At 36.5% G+C, this 20,564-nt stretch overlaps 1 protein-coding gene across 4 annotated transcripts in view; it reads left to right on the forward strand.

Moving 5' to 3' along the window:
- KIAA0232 (KIAA0232 ortholog) overlaps window positions 1–20,564 on the forward strand; it is a 72,347-nt gene that overhangs the window by 31,536 nt on the left and 20,247 nt on the right. For 3 of the 4 annotated variants that reach the window (XM_069794159.1, XM_069794141.1, XM_069794150.1), the window contains exons 3-4: window positions 5,065–5,202; window positions 19,738–19,804. In XM_069794159.1, coding sequence (XP_069650260.1) covers window positions 5,065–5,202; window positions 19,738–19,804 — 205 coding nt within the window. Of the gene's footprint in view, window positions 1–5,064; window positions 5,203–17,517; window positions 17,594–19,737; window positions 19,805–20,564 lie in introns of those variants that run through there. The other variant, XM_069794168.1, reaches the window with a different exon arrangement.

Consider the following 20,564-nt stretch of genomic DNA (forward strand, 5'->3'; position numbering starts at 1 on the left):
GCTTCTTTATAAGGAATGACGGCATATGCATTCACTGTTCACTCTGTCCATATAATCATTCGTTCTGTTTTTCCCTTTGGCCTGTCCAGTAATTTGATGATCTATTTTAATTGCATTTGAGCATCTTTTAAAAAGTTTTGTCAGAAAGGTTTCTCACACAGCTTAGTAGAGGAGTCTGCATACTAATGCCCCATTTTGGAACAAGCAGACAAAACTTAATCGTTATGTACTACGCTGGACAGAACTGGGCAGACATTCAGTAGACATACAACTCCAAACTGTTCATGGCAGAAATACAGATCAACTGTTCTACTGAGTCTTTGGCAAATGTTTGGCCCTTTTAAAAAAACTGCGGGTAATTTTTAATCTGTTAACTGAGAATTATAAGAAGGAAAGATTGTTCACATGTTAGTCTTGCAGGACTCTGCTTGCATACCGTAACAATTTTGGTAATTCTTTTTCACATTAGATGATCTTGTCTGGATGTTTAGGTTACTTATTTTGATGGTATTCTTTGAGTTGGATCCTTCAAGGGAGAGACTCTGCATGTGTGATTATTTTGTATTTGAGAAATTATGATATTGAATGCTGCTTACTTTTTTTGTATGAACTTGTTGTTACTAGAACTTGCTTGTTGAAGCAGCAAGTTTTGTCTGGCCAGCAATAACTTCTATGAGAGCAAGAAACACCAAGTTGGTGATATGCTTGATTAGCAACTGGTTTGTGCTGAAATTAAAACACTCAAAAAAGAGTTCTTCAAAATTCACTGATTCAGACTTTTTTTTAACTCAGTATTTTATTCTCTCCTCTAAGAGAATAGAAATTCTTGCCCTAAAGTCTCTTGTATATAATTTGAAATAGAAATGTTGACCACATAGATAATTAAGGCTGTTCAATACATTATCTGAAAACTTAATATACGCTATATTTGTTCATCATCTTAGTGTGTATCTAATTAAATCTGTAGTGCATTTACACAGGGAGAATCTTAGGGAATCGGTTTCCCTGAACTAACTTGAAGAAAAAAAGTCTGATTTTTTTAAAAACATGGATTTCCCCATTTGGGGAGTTTGTTGATCTGATTTCTTTCCTGCGTATTCTGCTGATAAGGCAAAATTTAAGCCTGTTTACTTACCTGAACAGAAACTGGGATCTTGAGTCATCTAGTGTTTCTGCATCAGTGAACTTGACTCCAGCTTTTATGTAATACGGGTAGTTCCTGGCAGATTCTTGAAGTGTGTTTTAACACTGATTTTTTGTTTATGTAGATTATGAACTTCAGAACAATTTTCAATCTTATCACAAGGCGTCACGTCTGTTCTCTTACTGATAATAGATATTTCTCTATTATCTTTCTAACAAAAGTAAGAATCACTACCAGACTTGCTTTTCTTTTGCTTCTCCAATTTCTTGGTAGTGTGGAAGGAAGCAGTGGAATTCCTGCTTTTGTGTAGTTGAGCAGGAGAAACAATTTAGAAATCTTTTTCTAGAATTTGCATGTGTACGTTAATTCAGGATTGAATTAAGCACTGCAAATACTGGATTTCTTGAGGCAGCATTAGCATAAAGAATACAGATACTTCAAAATTTCTTTACCCACATTTATGGTTCTTAAGTTACTCTTGTCATGAAACTTTGCACTTTCCCTGTCTTTACGATTAAAAATCTCTAATATGATATTATCTAGTTGTGTAGTAGATAGGTACAGTAGGACTCTGAAGAATATATGTTTAAATAACAGTTTAGATATTCAAACTTGAATTTTTCCAATATCCAGATGGCCCTGGCTTACTGTTGATATTTAATATTGGGTGGTTGTCCCTTAAAAATTTAAGTAGTGGTAGTCTGTTTTAAGTATTAGAATCTTGTAAGCCAAATTTCAGTTTTTCTTCTGTGTGTATGCATGCTTTTTAAATCTCTAAGTTTGGGGTGGCATTGCTGTTAGGAAATATTCAGCAACCACTGAACAGAATTGTGAAAATTCTAAGCTTATGGTAGAGCTCTTGCATTAAGACAAGCATTATAATAGAATCTCTAGTTCTGTTAGGAAACCAAGGTAAACAAAGGCATCTAGTAGCTGAAGAGATCAGAAGTCCTTAGTGATTCTTTCCATGTGAAGTAGCTAGTTTATTTGCCTTCGTGCATACAGAATGTTTTCTTGAACGTCTTTCTTTCCTGTTTGTCATGGGCTTAATATTTTCCAGTCTAAGAAGTAAACCTACTGAAGGGGTTCTGACCACTGGAGACAAAGGGGAAAAAAAAAAATGGGGAAAAAAGCAAGAGATTAATTTAAACCATTTGAAACTACTGGATTGTCTTTTTTTTAAAATCAATTTAGTCATCATAAAAGCAGAATTCCACTTGGTTTCTGTGTAACACCTCAGGTTCTACAAACTCACTCTCTAGGGTATGTGACGTTGCCTTGTTTCTTAGCCATTCCACTGTAATGCTTTTTTTTCTTTTCTTTTTTTTTTTTAATTGATTTAGAGTCATTCTGATAGATTATAACACAAGAATTATATGTAAGGATTTTTTTTCTTCACTGTTCTATAGTGCTTTATGGCTGTGGTGTTTGATTTGTATGCAGGAAGTGCAAGGTCCTCAATAAATTTAGACTATATCAAATTCATATATAGTCCTGATAAATATTGAAGTTTACGTGAAGATTTTAAACTTCAAAATTTTATGTGGCATAGCTGTAATCCATGGTGTTTGCTAATCTTTTAAAATCTGAGGCTAAAACACTAGCAAGTTTGTCCAGGAAAAAAAAAATCAAAAACTCAAGTTCAGGCTTTTTCCTATAAAACCTAAAATGGTGGCGTGAAGCACTAGCAGCCAGGTGTGACTGAAAACTATATGTTCAGAAACAAATTTTCTGTGTATTGTATAAAGAGCTAGAAAGGAGGAGAGGATTTGACTGGAGCGCTGTCCTCAACTGCTGCATCCTACAAGATGAGCCGTGTTGTTTGCAGAGTGCATGAACAACGTCTTTACTCTGGAAGGAGGGATGAGACTGTGATACACGCAGCTCTGTGGTGGGGGCCTGAAGGAGAATTCCACCTGGCCTCCCTTACCCCATTTAAAAATGGGTATTTGTTGCAAGGATTAAATTTTTAAAAATTGGAAAGTGTCAAAGTTTGTGGAAGAGTGTCAGATACCTTTCAAATTATGTATGTGGAGAACTGAATGAAATGCTTTATAAATTTCTGTAAGCATGAAGGTTCTTACTGCTCTGCTGACAGACTGCTAGCGTATACAGCTAGTAAAGCTACTCTTGCGGAGGTTAGCTTTAATGTACTAGTACAAAGCAAAGCTTTGTTGATGTAGATAAAACAAAATAATATATAGCGTTTTGGCAATGTTTTCCTAGTGTAGATGTTGCCTTAATCAGCCTTCCATCTAAAAGCAGAATAAATTAAGTTAACCCAGTGTACATTTGCTGGTGTGCCTGGATTTTCATTTTGAGTAACGTGTTGCAAGTGGGTATGTATTTTTTCATTTGTAATTGTGCCCATGTGGATGAGCAGAACAGGCTTTGGAAGCTGGTAGATGCAGGTGGGTCTCATCAGTTTGTATACTTTCAGATGAATATTGGGAAGAATTTTGAGTGCTCCACAGCCTCATTGTGTATAAAAAAATATATAAACTACAATTTTGGAAAATACTTATAAATTTATTTTTAAAAAATGGAGTATGTGTGTGCACATTCTATTGAACCTATTTTCTGAGATTTTGTTTTTTCTTATTTTTTTTCCTATTGCATATTTCTGTTACCCCTAAGAACAGTAGCCTGTTCAAATTTCTTGTTTTAAATGAATCACTGGCATCTTGCACAAGTGTAAGGAGAAGAAGATTGACTGGTAGCTTTTTGTTCTTTCAGAACTAAAGCCATTTCTCCAGTTTTTGGTGATCAAATAAGGCTTTAAGAAATAAATTCAACAAATTGTTCTACCCTTTTCCTGAAGGGCTTGGTCATGTAAAATCACGAACAGCAGCCATTTCAATGGCTGCTTCTGAAGGTGATCGGTCTCTCTACACCCCCTTTTTTCCCCATCTTATTCTTTGCACAGAGACAACTAGTTTCACTGACAACTTGATTTTACTTCATTTTGAAGCCATGGGGAATTGGGAGTTGTTTTAAATGAGGGTAGGCCTTAGCTGGGACTTCATTAGCAGTAATAACAGATATGTTGAAAAGGTTGAAACAGGTATGTTGAAAAGCATCAGGTGTTTGTGGATCTCTCTGAATAAGATGATTTAGACCAGTGTACATTAAAAGACGTTAAAGATTATTTTCCTGGTAGCCAAAATATTTCTTTGATGAGATTAATATGGGAAATTCTGTATATATATGAACGGACAGTGAAGAATATGCAAGTCTGATAATAAATCTTGTAAATTCTGAAAAGCAATATAAAATAGATACTACATATCCTCAGATGATTACATATAATACAGTAGCATTCTTTGATTTTATTGTTCTTAATTAAATGTTCTCACATGTATGGGAAACTCCCCGCCCCATGTCTAATTTTCTTCTGAAATTAGTTCAGATTCATTTTAAGATAGGCACTGCTATCTCTAGTCTTAATGATGTTCATTGTGAGACTGAGTTGAAGGCTTTGGGATCTAACGTTGCATTTTCTTCTTTTGGCTTATTTAGCTTTCTCTTAAGTTTGATCCTAACTCTGAACTACTTGCTTTTCATCCTTATTATTTCAGAGATCAGTGAAACTCTCTAACATATTTTGTGTAAATTATAGTAATACATTCAACCATAAGTTGGCCATAAAATGATCTTTATGTATATGCTTTGCAATTAGAAAATATTGCCAAGAAGTGTGAGTAGCCTCCATGTCCTGTGAAAAATATGTGTGTTTTTCTGAATAGTAAGTGTAAGTTTTCTGTAATCAAACTTACCTTTAATTTGGCAAAAAGTAGTTTTTAGTAGATAGGATGAGGTTGTTTTTATTTTGAACAATATGTTATTTGTAGTCCTGTTCTGCTGTAGTACTGAGATATTCATGTATTTTAAATAATGTAATTTCTTTATTTTGATTTTAGGAGAATGACATCTTCCTGGGCTGGGAAAAGGGAGCTTACAAGAAATGGGGAAAGAGTAAGAAAAAGTGCTCTGATCTAACACTAGAGGAAATGAAAAAACAGGCTGCTGTCCAGTGTCTTCGCTCTGCTTCTGATGAAGTAAGTTTGGACTATTTAATAGATTCTTAAGTCTTTATGTCCTTCTTTGTGTTAGATATATTTAGTTTGTGATGCTCATCTTTTAATTTGTGGCTTCTCAAAATGCAAGTTCGACGAGAGTTCTCAGAGTTCTTCATTTTTCTTTAGGAAATTATGAAACCTGTGTATGGCAGCAGGATTTCACAAAAGATTCTGTAGTGTCATGCTTTCCTTTCTGTAAGCCCTCACCTATTCTTGTCAGGGACAGTTGCAATGCACCAGTTTGTGTTGAAATTACCACAAAGCTTTGCATAAAGGTATTTCTTAAAATTCTAAACTTACTTCGTGTTGTGTGTGAGCAGCAAGGAATGGAATATTTGGGCAGAAAGCTATTTTGTTTTGTGCATGCTGTATGTGTAATCCAGAATTGCTAAATAAACTGCAATGTATAGTAGCAAATGTTCACTTTCCAGATTACATCATTGAGTGGAAGTGGAGTTGAAGTGCACTGACTGGAGAAGGTGAGGAGAGGTGAAGGCAACAGGTTGAACGAAGATACCAGAGGCAGCAGATACCATGTAGCTCATTGGAAAAGTGGAGAAAGGGAGAGACCATCGAAAGAAATGTTTAAAAAGCAAAAATAATCTGTAGCACAGGTCAATGAAAGCTCTCCAGGGAGATTTTTCAGACAGCAGAAATGACAAAGTCTATCTTTTAGTTTACAGAACTACAAATACTCTGACTTGTAAGAAGAAACTCTACCCCGCCTATGCAGCCTGGTTGCGTTACTGCTCTTGGTCACAGTTTGTGCTTGCGCAAGCATTTGTGTGGTTGTGTGGAGAACTGGATTGGGAAAGTGAATCAGTTTCTGGAGATTAACCTGGTTTGGGTGGAGGAAATGTTAACCCAGAGAGGTTTCCTGGTCAGATTTGTAGCACAGTTACTTGTGCCAGCAAGAGTGGGGAAGGTATGTGGCCAGGAACAATGAAGGAAGTGGGGTTGATTTGTGTGGTTATTCCCACCACTACCACCTTCAGCAGCATTGCCATCATATACTGGCTTACTGTTTGTGAAGCTGCTTGAGCATTTGTTCAGTTACTAAAGTGCTAATTGACTAATTGGGTGATTTCTGAACTCCCATTTTCCCATTACTTATTTTAATGAAGTGATGCAAAATATAATTTTGTTGGTAACTTGCTCTGCTCTCATAGTTACAGAATATTGAGGTCAGCACTCTGACTACCATAAAAGTTAATTTAAAATATAGAGCAAGTAAGAAGAAATAATTGCAAGAAGTAATGTCTTTCTTGAGGATATGACTATCTTTGTATACACATGAACAACAAGAAGTAGTAGTCTCATACACAGACCACAGAAATACTGATGATTGATTTTTTTAGCTTTAGAAATTACTCTCTTGATGCATCTTCACAAAGCTGAAAATCAAGGAGCATCACTTAGAGCTAAATTTATATTATATAGAGAAATCTTGTTGAAAAGAAAAAGGAAGGAGGTAAATTTATTAATAATCCCTGGTCTGCCTCCACTTGAAAGTTCGTATAATCTAAAACAGAAGAAGGGAAGAAACCCTTCAACTAGAGTTTTGAAAGAGTAAAAAGATGTGTGATCTGAAAGATTGAACAAGTAACTTCCTCCTTTGACTCCTGCCACCTAGTCAGATTTTAATTGTTCAACATTAACCTATAATCTACAACCTGTAGACTTCTGTTATTTCAGGGCTGTTTTGACTTCTGTTGCATGCTCAAACAATTAAGTTTGCACATTTGTTGTCTAAGGAAATTGTAGGTCATAATCTTATTAAATGTATTTTCAAACACAGGGTGGAACTTTAAGCCTTTAAAAAAAAAAGTTACTTAAAGCTGTTTTGTAGGTGGTTTTTCATGTGTATTGCATAAGAGAGAAATATAGATTACTTGTTTTATTTATTTTTTTTATGCTGAAGTTGGGAGGAAGGGTGATCCTGCTTTGATGCTAGTGATATTTTAAAGTAACTTGTATCTTTTCTTTCTGCTTTTCAAATACATTTCCTATGCTGGCTGGTTTCTGTACTTATGTTTGTACGCTAATCTGATGGGAATAATCAGTAGTTTTTGGACTGTGAAACATAATGTTAAAATACTATTTCTGCTGACGCATTCAAGATGCTCCATGGAATCTTCATGATTTCATCTCCACAAAAAGATAAAAATACTCTGTAAACTGTAGCCAAAATTGATGATTAGTGGTGTGTGTGAGGACCATTTATAAAAACTATTGACATAGAAATAAATACTTTGTTTCTAATACCACTTGAATTTTTTTAAATTGTTTTCTGAATCATCTGAAAATGTTTACCTGTGGAGATTTTTTTTTTTTTTTTGTCAAATAGGTAGATGTGTTCATTAGGAACTTCATAAATATGTCAATTAGTAGCTTTGTTCTCACAGTTTTTTCTTCTTGCAAGGGGTCTGACAATAGTCCACATGGGCAGTTCTGGAGCTTGCTTATAGTTTTGCTATCCTTCTGTGATCCTTTTTTCAAAGTAGGTGGATACAGAAATACCAATATCCTCAAATGGATATGTAACACATTCTTTTCCAGCCTAACCTCTTCTTTCAACCTTAGCACTGGAGCAAAGCAAGAAGGGTTGAGGTAGCTCCATTATTGGGAGTAATCAAAAGAAGTCTTAGTGTATTTAAACTTAAGTATATTTAAATAAAATTGTATTGAAGTGAAATGGTTAGAATGTTAACCCTGCGTATGTCTGTAGAGAGAATATATATACACACGTGTGTGTACACTCACACAGGCAAAAAAAAAAAAAAGCAAAATGAAAACTTCAGGACTCTGCAGCCTGATCTGTTTTAGGGGGGAAAACATGCAGAGGATGAAAAGGTATTGAGGGTTAATAATAACTTTTTTAACTCTCATAGGAAATGACAGAGATCCAGGTACCATAATTTTGGTGTTTACATTTAATTACTTAAACCAGTAATGTGCTGAGAAATTGCAGACAGTCTGCCTCCTCCCCCCTACCAGTAATCAAAGGCCCTAAAACTGGGTGATCATTTCAAAAAGATACTTGATGGGGAGAGGAAGTCATAAAAGAGATTAGATGAAAATTGACTTGATAACAGTAAACACTGTTTTGTCAGTCCTTCATTTAATGGTTGAAATAAATATTTTGAAATCTTGTCTCTTGTGGATTTTCAATTACATAGTATTCATTCTTAGGGAGTACTTTATTTGATAGCTTAGTTTTGTTTGAATTCAGTTTTTTATCTCTTATTAAAAAGAGTAGTGCTGTAAAACACTAGTCTGACAGAAATCCAAGATTCTAGTTATAATTTTGTGGTGCAGAAAACAAACATTTGACTTAAAAAAGCCTACAGTTTGGTGTTTATTTCTAAAACATTTCCTGAGTTATGGAGTATGACAAGTCAGAGAAGCTGCAGTCTTTTGACCACTCTGCATCACTGTGTCTTACAGTGGCAAAGTATGTTGTGGACTAAGTGCTTTTCTGAGAGGAGGCCTGATTTTGACAGATACTATCTGGTATATGTAAGAATGCAAATTGTTAATGTATGTATGTATGTTCTGAGGACAGTATTTTTTGTGTGACAAGCATTTTGGTGTCTCAAATTGTCTATATTCATATGAATCTTTGGCTGCAGATGCTCTTGATGCAGTCAGAAGCAGAGAAAATCTAAGTATATTGCAACTTGCCAGAAAATGAAGACAGAATGATGGTGAGAAGAACTTTTAAGACAAGTACTTTAATGTAGCAATCAGTTGCTATTCTTACCGCAGTTCTAAAGTTTATTTTTTCCCAAACACTTGAATGGAGTATAAATAGCAGTTCAAAGACATGCTGAAGAATTGTTCAAATTTTAAAAAGCTTGTTAACATTGACCTGTGGTGTGTTGATCCTGGCTGGATGCCAGGTGCCCACCAAAGCCGCTCTATCACTCCCCTCTCCTCAGCTGGACAGGGGAGAGAAAATATAATGAAAAGCTCATGGGTTGAGATGAGGACAGGGAGAGATCATTCACCAATTACTGTCATGGGCAAAACAGACTCGACTTCGGGAAAACTAATTTAATTTGTTACCAATCAAATCAGAGTAGGGTAATGAGAAATAAAACCAGATCTTAAAACACTTTCCCCCCCACACCTCCCTTCTTTCCAGGCACAGCTTCCCTCCCAATTTTCTCTACCTTTTTCCCCCCAGCGGCACAGGGGGACAGGGAATGGGGGTTGGGGTCAGTTCATCACACGTTGTCTCTGCCGCTCCTTCCTCCTCAGGGGCAGGACTCCTCGCTCTTCCCCTGCTCCAGCATGGGCTCCTCTCTCCATGGGGCCACAGGTCCTCTCAGGAGCCTGCTCCAGTGCAGGCTTCCCACAGGATCACAGCCTGTTTCAGGCATCCCCCTGCTCCAGCGTGGGGTCCTCTCTCCCTGGGCTGCAGGGGGACAGCCTGCCTCACCATGGTCTTCCCCACAGGCTGCAGGGGAATCTCTGCTCCAGCGCCTGGAGCACCTCCTCCCCCTCCTTCTTCACTGACCTGGGGGTCTGCAGGGTTGGTTCCCTCACATGTTCTCACTCCTCTCTCTGGCTGCAGTTTCTGTGCCCCAGCAACTTTTTTTTCTGTTCTTACATCTGTTCTCCCAGAGGCACTACCACCGTCGCTGATGGGCTCGGCCTTGGCCAGCGGCGGGTCCATTTTGGAGCCGGCTGGCATTGGCTCTGTCCGATACAGGGGAAGCTTCCAGCAGCTTCTCACAGAAGCCGTCCCTGTAGCCCCCACCCTGCTCAGCTACCAAAACCTTGCCATGCAAACCCAATACTTCCCCACCTTGAGTAGAGATTTCATCTTAATTCTTATCCTGCTGAATTGTAGAAGAAATTTTAAAATATTGTTTTGCAATTAACTGGCAAAGTAAAGGTATCCCTTCTAATGAAATGTTGGGTTAAAAAAAACCCCAGCTGTTTAGGACTGGGGAGTATTTATGTAAAAGTCCTTTGAGGAAAATAAGAAATTTTATCCTGAAATTACTGCCTCAGATTTTAAGTAAAAACAGCTGTTTCTGTCAGCATTAAATGACTTCTTTAGTTAGGTTTGTTGTGGTGGTGGTTTTTTAATTCCTGTGTGGTACACCTAAAATTGAGAAGGTCAATTTGTTCATGTTTAGTTTCCAAGAGGCTTTTTTTTTTTCTTTCTTTTTTAAGCCTCCTAATTCTGAAAGTCTGTAAATGACTTTGGATGTGAATAATGAAACTTGCCAGTAACAAGACAAAATATCTTTGAGACTCAAAAGGTTATTAAAAATTAAGAGTTTAGAAATTCACCTGTGTTGTATTTTTGCAAGGTGGATACTGTCTGAGCAAGATGGGAATTAGAGGTTACTTGTTGAGACTGATATGTGTAAGACTTTTCAGTAGGTATATTTCCTAGTAATAATACTCATGTTGCCTGTCCACTGGTCATAAATCCAAGTGTAATTACCTTTTAACTGACTAGTTTTCAGCTAAAAGTTGTGTTGCTCAATAGAGTAAGCATCTTTTTCAGCTGTGTTATTGCAGTTCCTATATAATATAGTTCATTCACTGAACCCTTGTAGTATTACATGTGAAATTCCACCCCAAGATGGTGCTAGAATTTCAGTTAAAGCAATCGGTGTCTTTATTCTGCTGAACTGTATGAGGACATTTTAAGAATGAGCAAAGGAGACTACTTCATATATATCTTGCTTTCGGCACTGATGAAACCAGATCTCCCAGACTCTTTCCTTCTCTGCCTGTAGATGGCCACTTCACCTAAGCTGTTCCACAGCACATACTGAGACACTGCGCTGGTGTCTAATGCAGCTGATCTCGCAAGGCATGTCCTAATGCAGTTAAGAGAATGTGGTCCATTTCTGAACTAACCAGGCTCTCAAAATCTGCTAACTGCCACATGAAACAGTATACAACATGTTAAAGTAAGAATTAGTCTTGGTTGATAGATTCCATAATGGATTTTGAAAGAGCACTGCTCTAATATATTTGACAAAAGAAAAGAGTGCCTTCCATCCCACTGTTCTAGGAAGTTACTGCTTGGGGTAACACTGAGACATAGTTGGTGAAACTTCGTAACCGTAATTTCTTTGAAATGTAGTCAGGTGTGGACATGCTGTTACTTGGAGCATTGGCTTTGCTTGCTTTGAATTATGAGGGGAATGTGACCCTGCCGATAGCTGTGTTATATGGGAGCAGTTAGAGAGGAACAAGTGTGGCTCTAGTGAACAGTGTTGTTAAAAATTTGAAAAGATAATCTTATTCTCAAATGTACCTTGCTTTCGGTACAATTTTGAGAGGTGTCTAAAATAAGATTCTGTTGAAATTTTTTTAGCATTTGTCATCTTTCTTACTCTCAGTGCAGAACTCTCAAACTTTCCATGCAGTTACTACAGTTCTACACATAAACCTTATTTGAAGAAATAAGTTCTTAATCAGGCCAAAGTAATCAATTGGTTATTATTCCATGTCTGAGCATGTTTTTATTGATGGGTTACTCTGGCCAACTATTGTAGTCTCCAAAGATTATGGTATCTGTGTGCCAGTTAGACCAAGGCACTATTGCATGATCTGTCTTGCACTTCGCAATAGTGATGTGCAAGGACTGAGGTAAAAGGACTTGTGGAGCCTGTAGCACAGGGACTATGTTTCTTTTCTTCTTATGTAGGGTGCCAGATTAACTAGATTATTTAAAATTAATTTTGATCACTGATTTATTTCTGTTGTTCTCTGCTTCTCTGATGTAAGCCAATATTAATTAGGTAGTACACTCTGACCACTATGCTGGGGTACCAGGGAATCAGGTAGTAAACATTAGATGGCTTGTTAAGTGTTTTAACTTACACATTTTCATATAACTAGAATTGACATGAACAAGAGAGGTGTAAGGAAAGTGCCTGATATTCTTTTAAATTATTTTTTGAAATAAGTGAAAAACATTACTCAAAAAGCCCTGTAAGGAGAGTAACGAAGTGCTAGGATGAACACTTAATGTAAAGGACGGCACAAGAATGAAGCGAGTTGTGTAAAAGCCATCTTAATGAATCAGAAGGATGAAATGCTGAAGTTGCTGTTGAAAAGTTTGAATTTATTAAAGCAAAAAAATGAAGATCAGGTTCCAAAACAACCATAATGCTTCTTGAAGCGTGTATCCTGACTAGTTCAGTAGTAAGCATTTCTGTATGTCTGAGGATGATTGTTCAGAATTTTTTTCCAAGAATGCCAAAACACTTCACAAACCCAGTGAATATTATCTTTCTTCTGGGTTGTATCCAGTTGGAGTTCTGGAAGGGGATATACTAGCTGTTTCTAGAACACACAGCATTATTTAGGAAAGGATTTTAAAATTTTTCAGGAGCTAAGAAGAATTTTAAACGAGATTTATGTTTTGAAAAATAACCAAGCTAGGACTGATGTCACTTAGCTGCTTCTGTAAGAAGGCACCATAGGGTTTTATTGTTTCCAGCCAGTCATTGTTTTTCTATGATAATTTAATTTGTATTGGTTTAAGAGAATTTGTATTGGCTCTGTATTATCAAATCCAGTGGCTTCAAAAGTTTTACTTCTTTCTCCATTCATTTACTAAGCAAGCTATGTGGTATTGAATTTGGCAGACTATATTAGCCTGTGTTTTATAACTTCAGATACCATATAGAAAATTGAAGTGAATTGTCTTGCCAAGGTAACCATCACAGAATAAAATAATTACAATAATCCAGTTCCTTTTTCCTTATGACTTTGGCATTTAAATAGATATTTATAGTACTGCATATCTGATTTGTCACACGTGAAGCTGAAGCTGCTACCCTAAGTATAATAATAACTTTAATGGAAGTTGACAGAAGTTTTAATTATTCCAATTTTTGTATTGAGTTTTCTCGATATAGAAAAAGTATATATCGAACTGGGAAAGTTCTTTGTGGGAGCTTAGCCTACACAGAAGTTGCTTTGTAGGATTTTTGGGGGTATTTGTTTCCCAGTTTACATCAAGCCAGCAGAAGTAAATTAAAGCTTCTCTTGTATTTCTTGTATTTAAGTATCTCCCATAGTTTAGATCATTTTGTCTTGGAGACTGAAAGTAGGTGTTTGGTATGACTGAAAGTTATTTCACCTAGTGTGTACTCCCAATGATAATGGGAACAAAATGAGGCAAGGTAATTTTCTCGCCAGCAGCTTCTCTGATAAGTCTGGAACAGAAAGAAAGTTTGCATATGCACGTCTTGGAGGGAGAAGGCGGGACAGTCATTCATATACACAAGCATGGCCATGAAGATGCCAGAGAAGTTGGTTACAGAGCTCTCCTGGATAATGCCTTGTGTTTCATTGCAGAACAATGTTATTAGATGATAATTTTCCTTAATATAGAACAATCATTTTCACCAAAGATTTGAATTGGGGTCCATTATGAATTCTTACCATAGGTACAAGCAAACTTCAATGAATATGGCAGAGTACCTACTGAGGAAATTTCAAGTGTCCTTTCTGCATTTCACTTGATGCAGAAAATAACTTTTGCATAATTGTTGGGAACAAACTTCAAAAGTTTCTCCCGTTTCATTGATAATATAGATAAGAACATTTCAGCATCCGCAAGCTGAAGTACTGTGATTAAGTGAAGTCTCACAGCAGCACTGCTTACAAGGATAGTAAGTCTTTTCTGGCTTTGAAGTCAGCATGTTTGTTTATAAGCAATGAATAATAATCAAGAAGAAGAGTTTCTAGAGAGGAATTATCCTTTCTTGGGATAACTTTTATCTCAATGTAGCCCGCTATGGGAGGGAGCTACAAGAATTAAGTTTTAAATAACGGAAGTCAGATTAGCTGCTCTAGTAACCTACATTTAGGGATAGCGTGTTCATTTTAAGGTAATTTGAGCTGGTAGTTGACCTCTTTTATCTAGAATTGGTAAATAACATGTACTATTATATCTCTGTCTTAGAATGTGTGAAGTGATGAATTACAGCTCTGAAATCTGAGCCTGATCTTAGTTATGTGATTTACCTTTCCTAATGCTGTTTTAATACAGAAGACAGGACTAAGAGAGTTGCAGTAACGTATTTTTATCTCCTTGTTGGATAGCTATTGCTCTTGTATTGCTTGAGATTGCTTGGGGGTTTGTGATGTTAAGTCAGTTTATCTGCTTGGAAATCAATATTCTAAGGTCATGCATCTATTGAAGATTACTTAGATCAAGTATTCATGAGCCCCAGATGAGAAGTTAATAAATAGAATTTGTTTTTCTGACTGGTCCAGTGTCTTTGTTGTAAATCATTATGTAGTCAAATGAAAAGATAAAGATTTAATTGTGTTCTCACTACTGTAGGATCAAAAAAGTGTTGTACAAATACATACTCTCAAATGTCTCTTAGTGTCATCCACCTTACTATGCTGGAGGAAAATCCCATAATGCAAACTGGAACGTTGTTTTATTCCTTTTAACTCTACCTGGATTTAATACCCCAGGGAGGCTGCTGTTTTGGTGGATTGATTTATTTATTCATTTATTTATGTAGTGGTGATCTTGGGGTTAGGGATTTTTTTAAATTTATTTTGTTTTTAGTGCTTTTTTAGTTTTTCCGTCTCTTGAGCACCTCTTTTGAGAGTACTTGTAATCAGATGACTTATACTGTATCACAATGTTAGAAAATAAAAACCTAGACTTTTATCTAGCTCTCATCATCCCACAAAATATAGAAATAGATGTGTGGTTGCAATGAATCACATTTTGTGCCTTATTCAGTTCACGTGGCTTAACAGCTGATTCATATAGAACAGCTACCTAATCCTGCTCTTGGTGACAGGCTACATGCCAAGAAAACAGTCCTAGTACACTAAGAGTACCATCTCTGTCTGGAGAGTCCTGTGACCTGTTAAAAGAATGATTGAAAACTATGAATATTTTCATTTACTTTAATTTCTAGATTGTTTGAACTTGTATTCTGTGAAAGGAGCATCTGTATTCTGCTCTAGCTGATTCTGCTTCAGCAGGGGTTTGGACTAGATGATCTGCAGAGGTCCTTTCCAACCTAAACAATTCTGTATGTCTGGGAAAGTGAAATGAGGATTTCTTTTAAAAGTGTAAGCTAGAAAGCTCTTAAAAAACTAAAAGCAAATGAGTGATTATTTTAGTTGTTAAAGTAAAATCAAGTGTAATGCTTCTGTCATTTCAAAAAGCTTAAAGAGGAACAAAGAACTTTCTTCATACCTTACAGGCCTGAAGTAACAAGCCATATTTAGTAAATATTTACACTACACAGTTCAAAGCTTCTGGTGGAAGCTATTAACTTATGTTAGGTTAGAAGCAAAAAAAACATCCCCCCCAGAACCCAAACTAAAACACCCCCCCCAAAACAACCCTTCCCTTTGAGTTGTATCATCTGATGGAATTTTTCAGTTTCTGTGTATATATTTGTGGTATATCAGATGTGGAAAGCTCATGCTGAGTATTGGCTATGAGAACTTGTTTTCCTTTTTTTGTCCAGAATTTTTGGCTATTGCATATGTACAGATGTGCAGAACAAAGTATACATTTGCATGGCATTTTTTGTATGGAAGTATGAGAGCCATAGCCAGACATCATTACTGGGTGACAACAAGGGATGAAAGCTCAGTGAAAATGAAAAAAAATTGCTGACCAGTGCTATCCTCAGTTCCATAGAATAACTATGTGAAATAATAGTGGTGCATGAACATTTGTGATCAAATTCAGGAAAAACTTGCTCAGTCTCCTGGACGGTGACTGTGCAGTGCTTGTTTGCAACATTCACAAGTAATCTACTAGCAGAGATGAATGTCAACAAGAATTAAAGTGATTCATCAAGAATCTGAGAGGAGCTAATGTTTCACAGCTTCTTACTAAAAACTCTCAGAACATAGAAGTCGGTGCCCACTGTTAACATAGGCAAGAGTTTTTAGTGGATTTGAATTTGTGTACATAATATTGTTTTGTTTTCATGGTTCACAATTAAACCGATTATTTTAAATTTATAAAAATATTTCAGAAGTAACTAAATTTATAGATTTAATATCTTTTGGGAACATTTTCTGCAGCTATACAGGGGTGTGAACATATGTATAAAAGTGATTGGGTTGCTTTAAGCTAATGAGTTACCACTTGTCATCTCTGACTGCTCTATTTCCAAAGTAGAGCATGTTAAAAAGATCTTTGATTTAAGATTTGGTATTACATATATATATATGCGCATGTGTGTTAACAAACAAAACCAAAACCCAACAAACATTTTTACCCAACAAACATACTTTTACATTTATGTAAAAATGTGAGAGCTTTATTATTTTTTTTAATTGCTCTCATTCCTCATTATGCAGAACTACATTAATTTGGCTCTGAATGGAGTCATGTTGGTGAGTAAGGAAGACGCTGGCTATTAGAGTCCTGTAACTCCAGCAGTAAGGTTGACTGTTCTTGTTCATGCTGGGTGAGTTCAGAAGCTTAATTTATCTGGTCACTCCTATGCCAGTAACATAACACCTATCCTTTATGTAATCCTTCCCTTGCTTCAGCGAGCTGATGAAAAGCCCAAAAGACCAACTTATGATGGAACTGGATGTAAGTTAAAGCAGGGGAAGGAAACAGAAATATGTTGGAAACAGGAGAACACAATAAAATGCATTTTCATTGTGAGGAAGTTTTGTTACGCAAAATGAAAAATATGAATTAAAAAAATGATGTGCTGCCCTTTGTAGTTTGAATGAGAGAAAAGGATTGGTAGAAATTTGGGTCAGTGGTTTAAATAATCTTATAGATAATCATGAGATTTAAGCCTTTTGTGTTGGAATTACAAAAGCAATCATAATTAGGCACTTCCATGTTGAAAAATGTCTTTAAGGTACTCCAGTATTTGTACTTGGGGACTGCCTTTAAATTTGAACATAAGCAAAGCAGTTCAGGCAGATCACCTAATTTTGTTAACTGATTGTGTCCTATTGAACCAAGCCAGTGCCTGGAATGCCTTACTTTGTGGCAATGGGTTTTCTGCAACTACAATGCATTAACTTAAACAGTGAAAAAATACAGTAACAAAACCTCATGTTTAGAGAACAACACTGTCATACACAAAATAATTGCTGAGCCATTTGTTACATTAAGCCTGCGGCTTGTTTTTATATACTGCAGTAAGAGGTTGAGCAAGTGGTCTCCAGAGACTTGGCATTCTGCACAGTGGCTTCCCCCCCGCTTTTTTTTTTTTTTTTTTTTTTTTAAAGCTAGCGCTAACTACATCAGTGTGCTATGCAGGACAGCGTGCAGTCTGTCAGCTGACTCAAGTATTAGTTTCATGGTACAGGAGGAAATGAAGCATTTGATTCCAAAAGTTTTCACTTCTTCGGTGTAATGGTGAGCATATTGTTGCTGGTTTGGGGGAATTTGGGGGGGTTTTTTTGTACGTGGTGTTATAATTAAGTTAAGGAAGTGAATCTATATTCATTAGATTTTGAGTATTTGCTACAGGTGTCCTTTCGATTAGACAGTTTGGAGGGCTAGGCAAAACCAAGGCCAGCTCCTCCTCTGTTGCCCTTTTGGGGTGAGGAGGGGGGGAGTTAGGAGTGGTGTAGGCATAAAGTGACAATTATTACAACTACATAGGTTTGTCTGTATTACTGTGCTACTTGGTTATTTCTAAACAATTTAATTTATGTTGGTAAATTTACTGATACAGAAGATGCCTTCTAAAGTTTAATATTGCTAAGTCATCCTCAGTTAAGTGTGTGGCATAAAGGTTTATATTTAGCACTTCAGTGCAGCAATGCAGTTAGGAATAGAAAATTGCTTTCTCACTTGACTGCAAATAATTAAAATTTAGAAGTTAGCGTATAAGTCATTGCTTCCAGTATGTGATTTTTCAAGTGTGTGTTTCTGACAGAGAATTAAACAAGCTAGTTTCACTGTATAAATTAGTATTCCCTTTTCCATAATATTTTCTTGTGCTTTAGCAACATATATTCACATTTCTCAGTAATTTCTAGCTGGTGATCAAGAGAGAGGAGAAACTCTTAGATCTTGGAAAAATGAAACCTTTACACCGCCATGGTGACACAGCAAATCAAACTCTTTTTTATGCATTTCTGTAACTTGATATTTGACCTGCATTACCTTTGGAGAGAATGCATATTCCATGACTATATGCACACAAGATCATGTCAAATTCAGGTGGTAAGATAATTTTGCAGGAGGTTTGTATAAGTCTCAGAATCTCCAGGTACAATGGGGACAAGATGTTGGAGCTGTTATTGAGGAAACTGTGCACAGGATACAAGAAGCTGCGTGGTTCTCCTTGTTACCATTCCCAGCTGTATGGTGATGTGCAGGGGACTTCTTGCATCCTCCTCACTTGTTTTGGATTGCTGCGTTTAGCTGTGATTCCAGCCTTCTGTTTGCAGTTATGGAAAGTGCAAAGTGTAATCTCCAAGTGTGATCCCTGAGCATCAAAATACTACGAACACAAATATCTACGTAGTACCCACCTTGCCTAGTTTTCCTTCCGAGAACGGTCATTTCAGGCTGTAGGTTGGTATTTAGTATTTCTCTGACTAGAATTCAACGAATAGCACAGGGTTTTCTCCTGTGGGACAGTTAGTATATTGTACCATTTTGTGCGTGTGTGTTTATTTTTCAGCATTTTGCTCTTCTGGTGCTGTTGCTTTATCTGGAACTGCTTGCAAGTCTAGGCAGATAGTAAAAGCAGAATCCTGTGAGAATAACACTGAAATGGGATTTAAAAGGAAGCTTGAGTGTATAGAAGGTTTATGTGGAGGAATAAAGGAGGAAAATAGAGGCTTGTAGGGAAGATGAATAAGGTGTTTATTCTTCCTTGTGCTTTCCTGAGCAAACAAGACAATGTTTAAAAAGAAAAAAACTAGGCATTGTAAACTGGCAAAACTATGGGATAAGTTTTGCATGAAGATATCATGGAAGCGTTTCCTCTCCTTCTCTGCCACCTACACATACATGTCTTCATACTGTTTTCCTTTTCACCTTCACTCCTGACTTTGCGTCCTTTTAACAGTCCCTTTCTCACAGGTATAAGTTGTGCAACCAAAAGGGTTAGGCTTAGCTTTTTAACATGCATCTTAGTGATCGGTTGATTCTTGAACTTTTATCCTGAGACTCTGGGCTAAATCCTAAGTGATATAGTAATACAGTGCAGTAAATGTGACAGTGCAGAGTTTGTAAAACCCTGGATATGCAATAGTGCAACAATGTGACTTGTAGTTTGAAACCTTTGTGGGAATGTATCTACATGTTTAGTGGAATCATTTTGACCTCTAATTAATGTATTTTTAGGAATGGATTTATATCTAGTAATAATTTTTGTTCCTTTTTAATGTGTAGTTACCACGCAAAAATAAAAATACATGTCTGCTAAGATATGTTTATTGTATTAATGTCTTTCTATAAAATGAATATTCTTTTTATTAAGTTATGTTTTCTTTTTTTCTTCCCCCACCCCCCCACCCCGTGGTTTTGTTGTTGTTGTGCAGAGCTCTGGGATTGAAACGTTAGTGGAGGAGCTTTGCTCCAGACTGAAAGACCTTCAGAGTAAGCAAGGTGAGGAATAAATCTCTAAACTTCTGAGGCCATATATCGTATTTATCAACTGTGTAACATTCTGAGATGTGGGGCTGGGGGAGCAGGCTGCTAATTCACTAGCTTTTAATACAGGCCATGCAATTTTAAAATACATTTGAGTAATTTCATTCAAATAATTGAAGTGATTCTGTACTAGTATGCTTTGTTTACCTAAGAAATAGCCATTCACAAAGGGACTTTTCCTCATGAAAAGCTATAACTGTTCATAACCAGCTATGCTTGCTTTTTTAGTAAATATGCCGTATTCAGCACCCCCCTTCCCCACCAAAAGAAATAAAAATAAAGTAGGCTTGATTCTGTTCCTGTTTTGTATTGATACTTGCAAACAGTAGATTGGCCTCAAAATCATTATATAGTAGCTATTCCTGTGACAAGCATCCAAGTAGCCATCACAGAGAGGTGTGCTTAAAATTTCCGGGCTTTAGGGAAATGATAATGGGGACTCTATGTTGTCAAGCTTAGGGCAGGGAGCATAATATAAAATTGTGGTGTGTCCAATGAAAGTTCATTGCCCATAAATGTTTGTTCAGGTACATAGCAGCAGCCTTTGACACTTACAGTAAAATTAATATGCTTATTGTGTAGTATAAATAGCAATAAATAAGGGATAAATATTTACCTGCTTAAAGCATGTTTTTAGCTGTTTTCATTCCCTTTTCCTGTTTTTAAACAGTAATTACTAGTCAGCTCCTAGTATTTCATAGTGCTATGCTGTGGC

Source organism: Haliaeetus albicilla, chromosome 1 (assembly GCF_947461875.1).
Source record: "Haliaeetus albicilla chromosome 1, bHalAlb1.1, whole genome shotgun sequence".
Lineage (NCBI taxonomy): Eukaryota > Metazoa > Chordata > Aves > Accipitriformes > Accipitridae > Haliaeetus > Haliaeetus albicilla.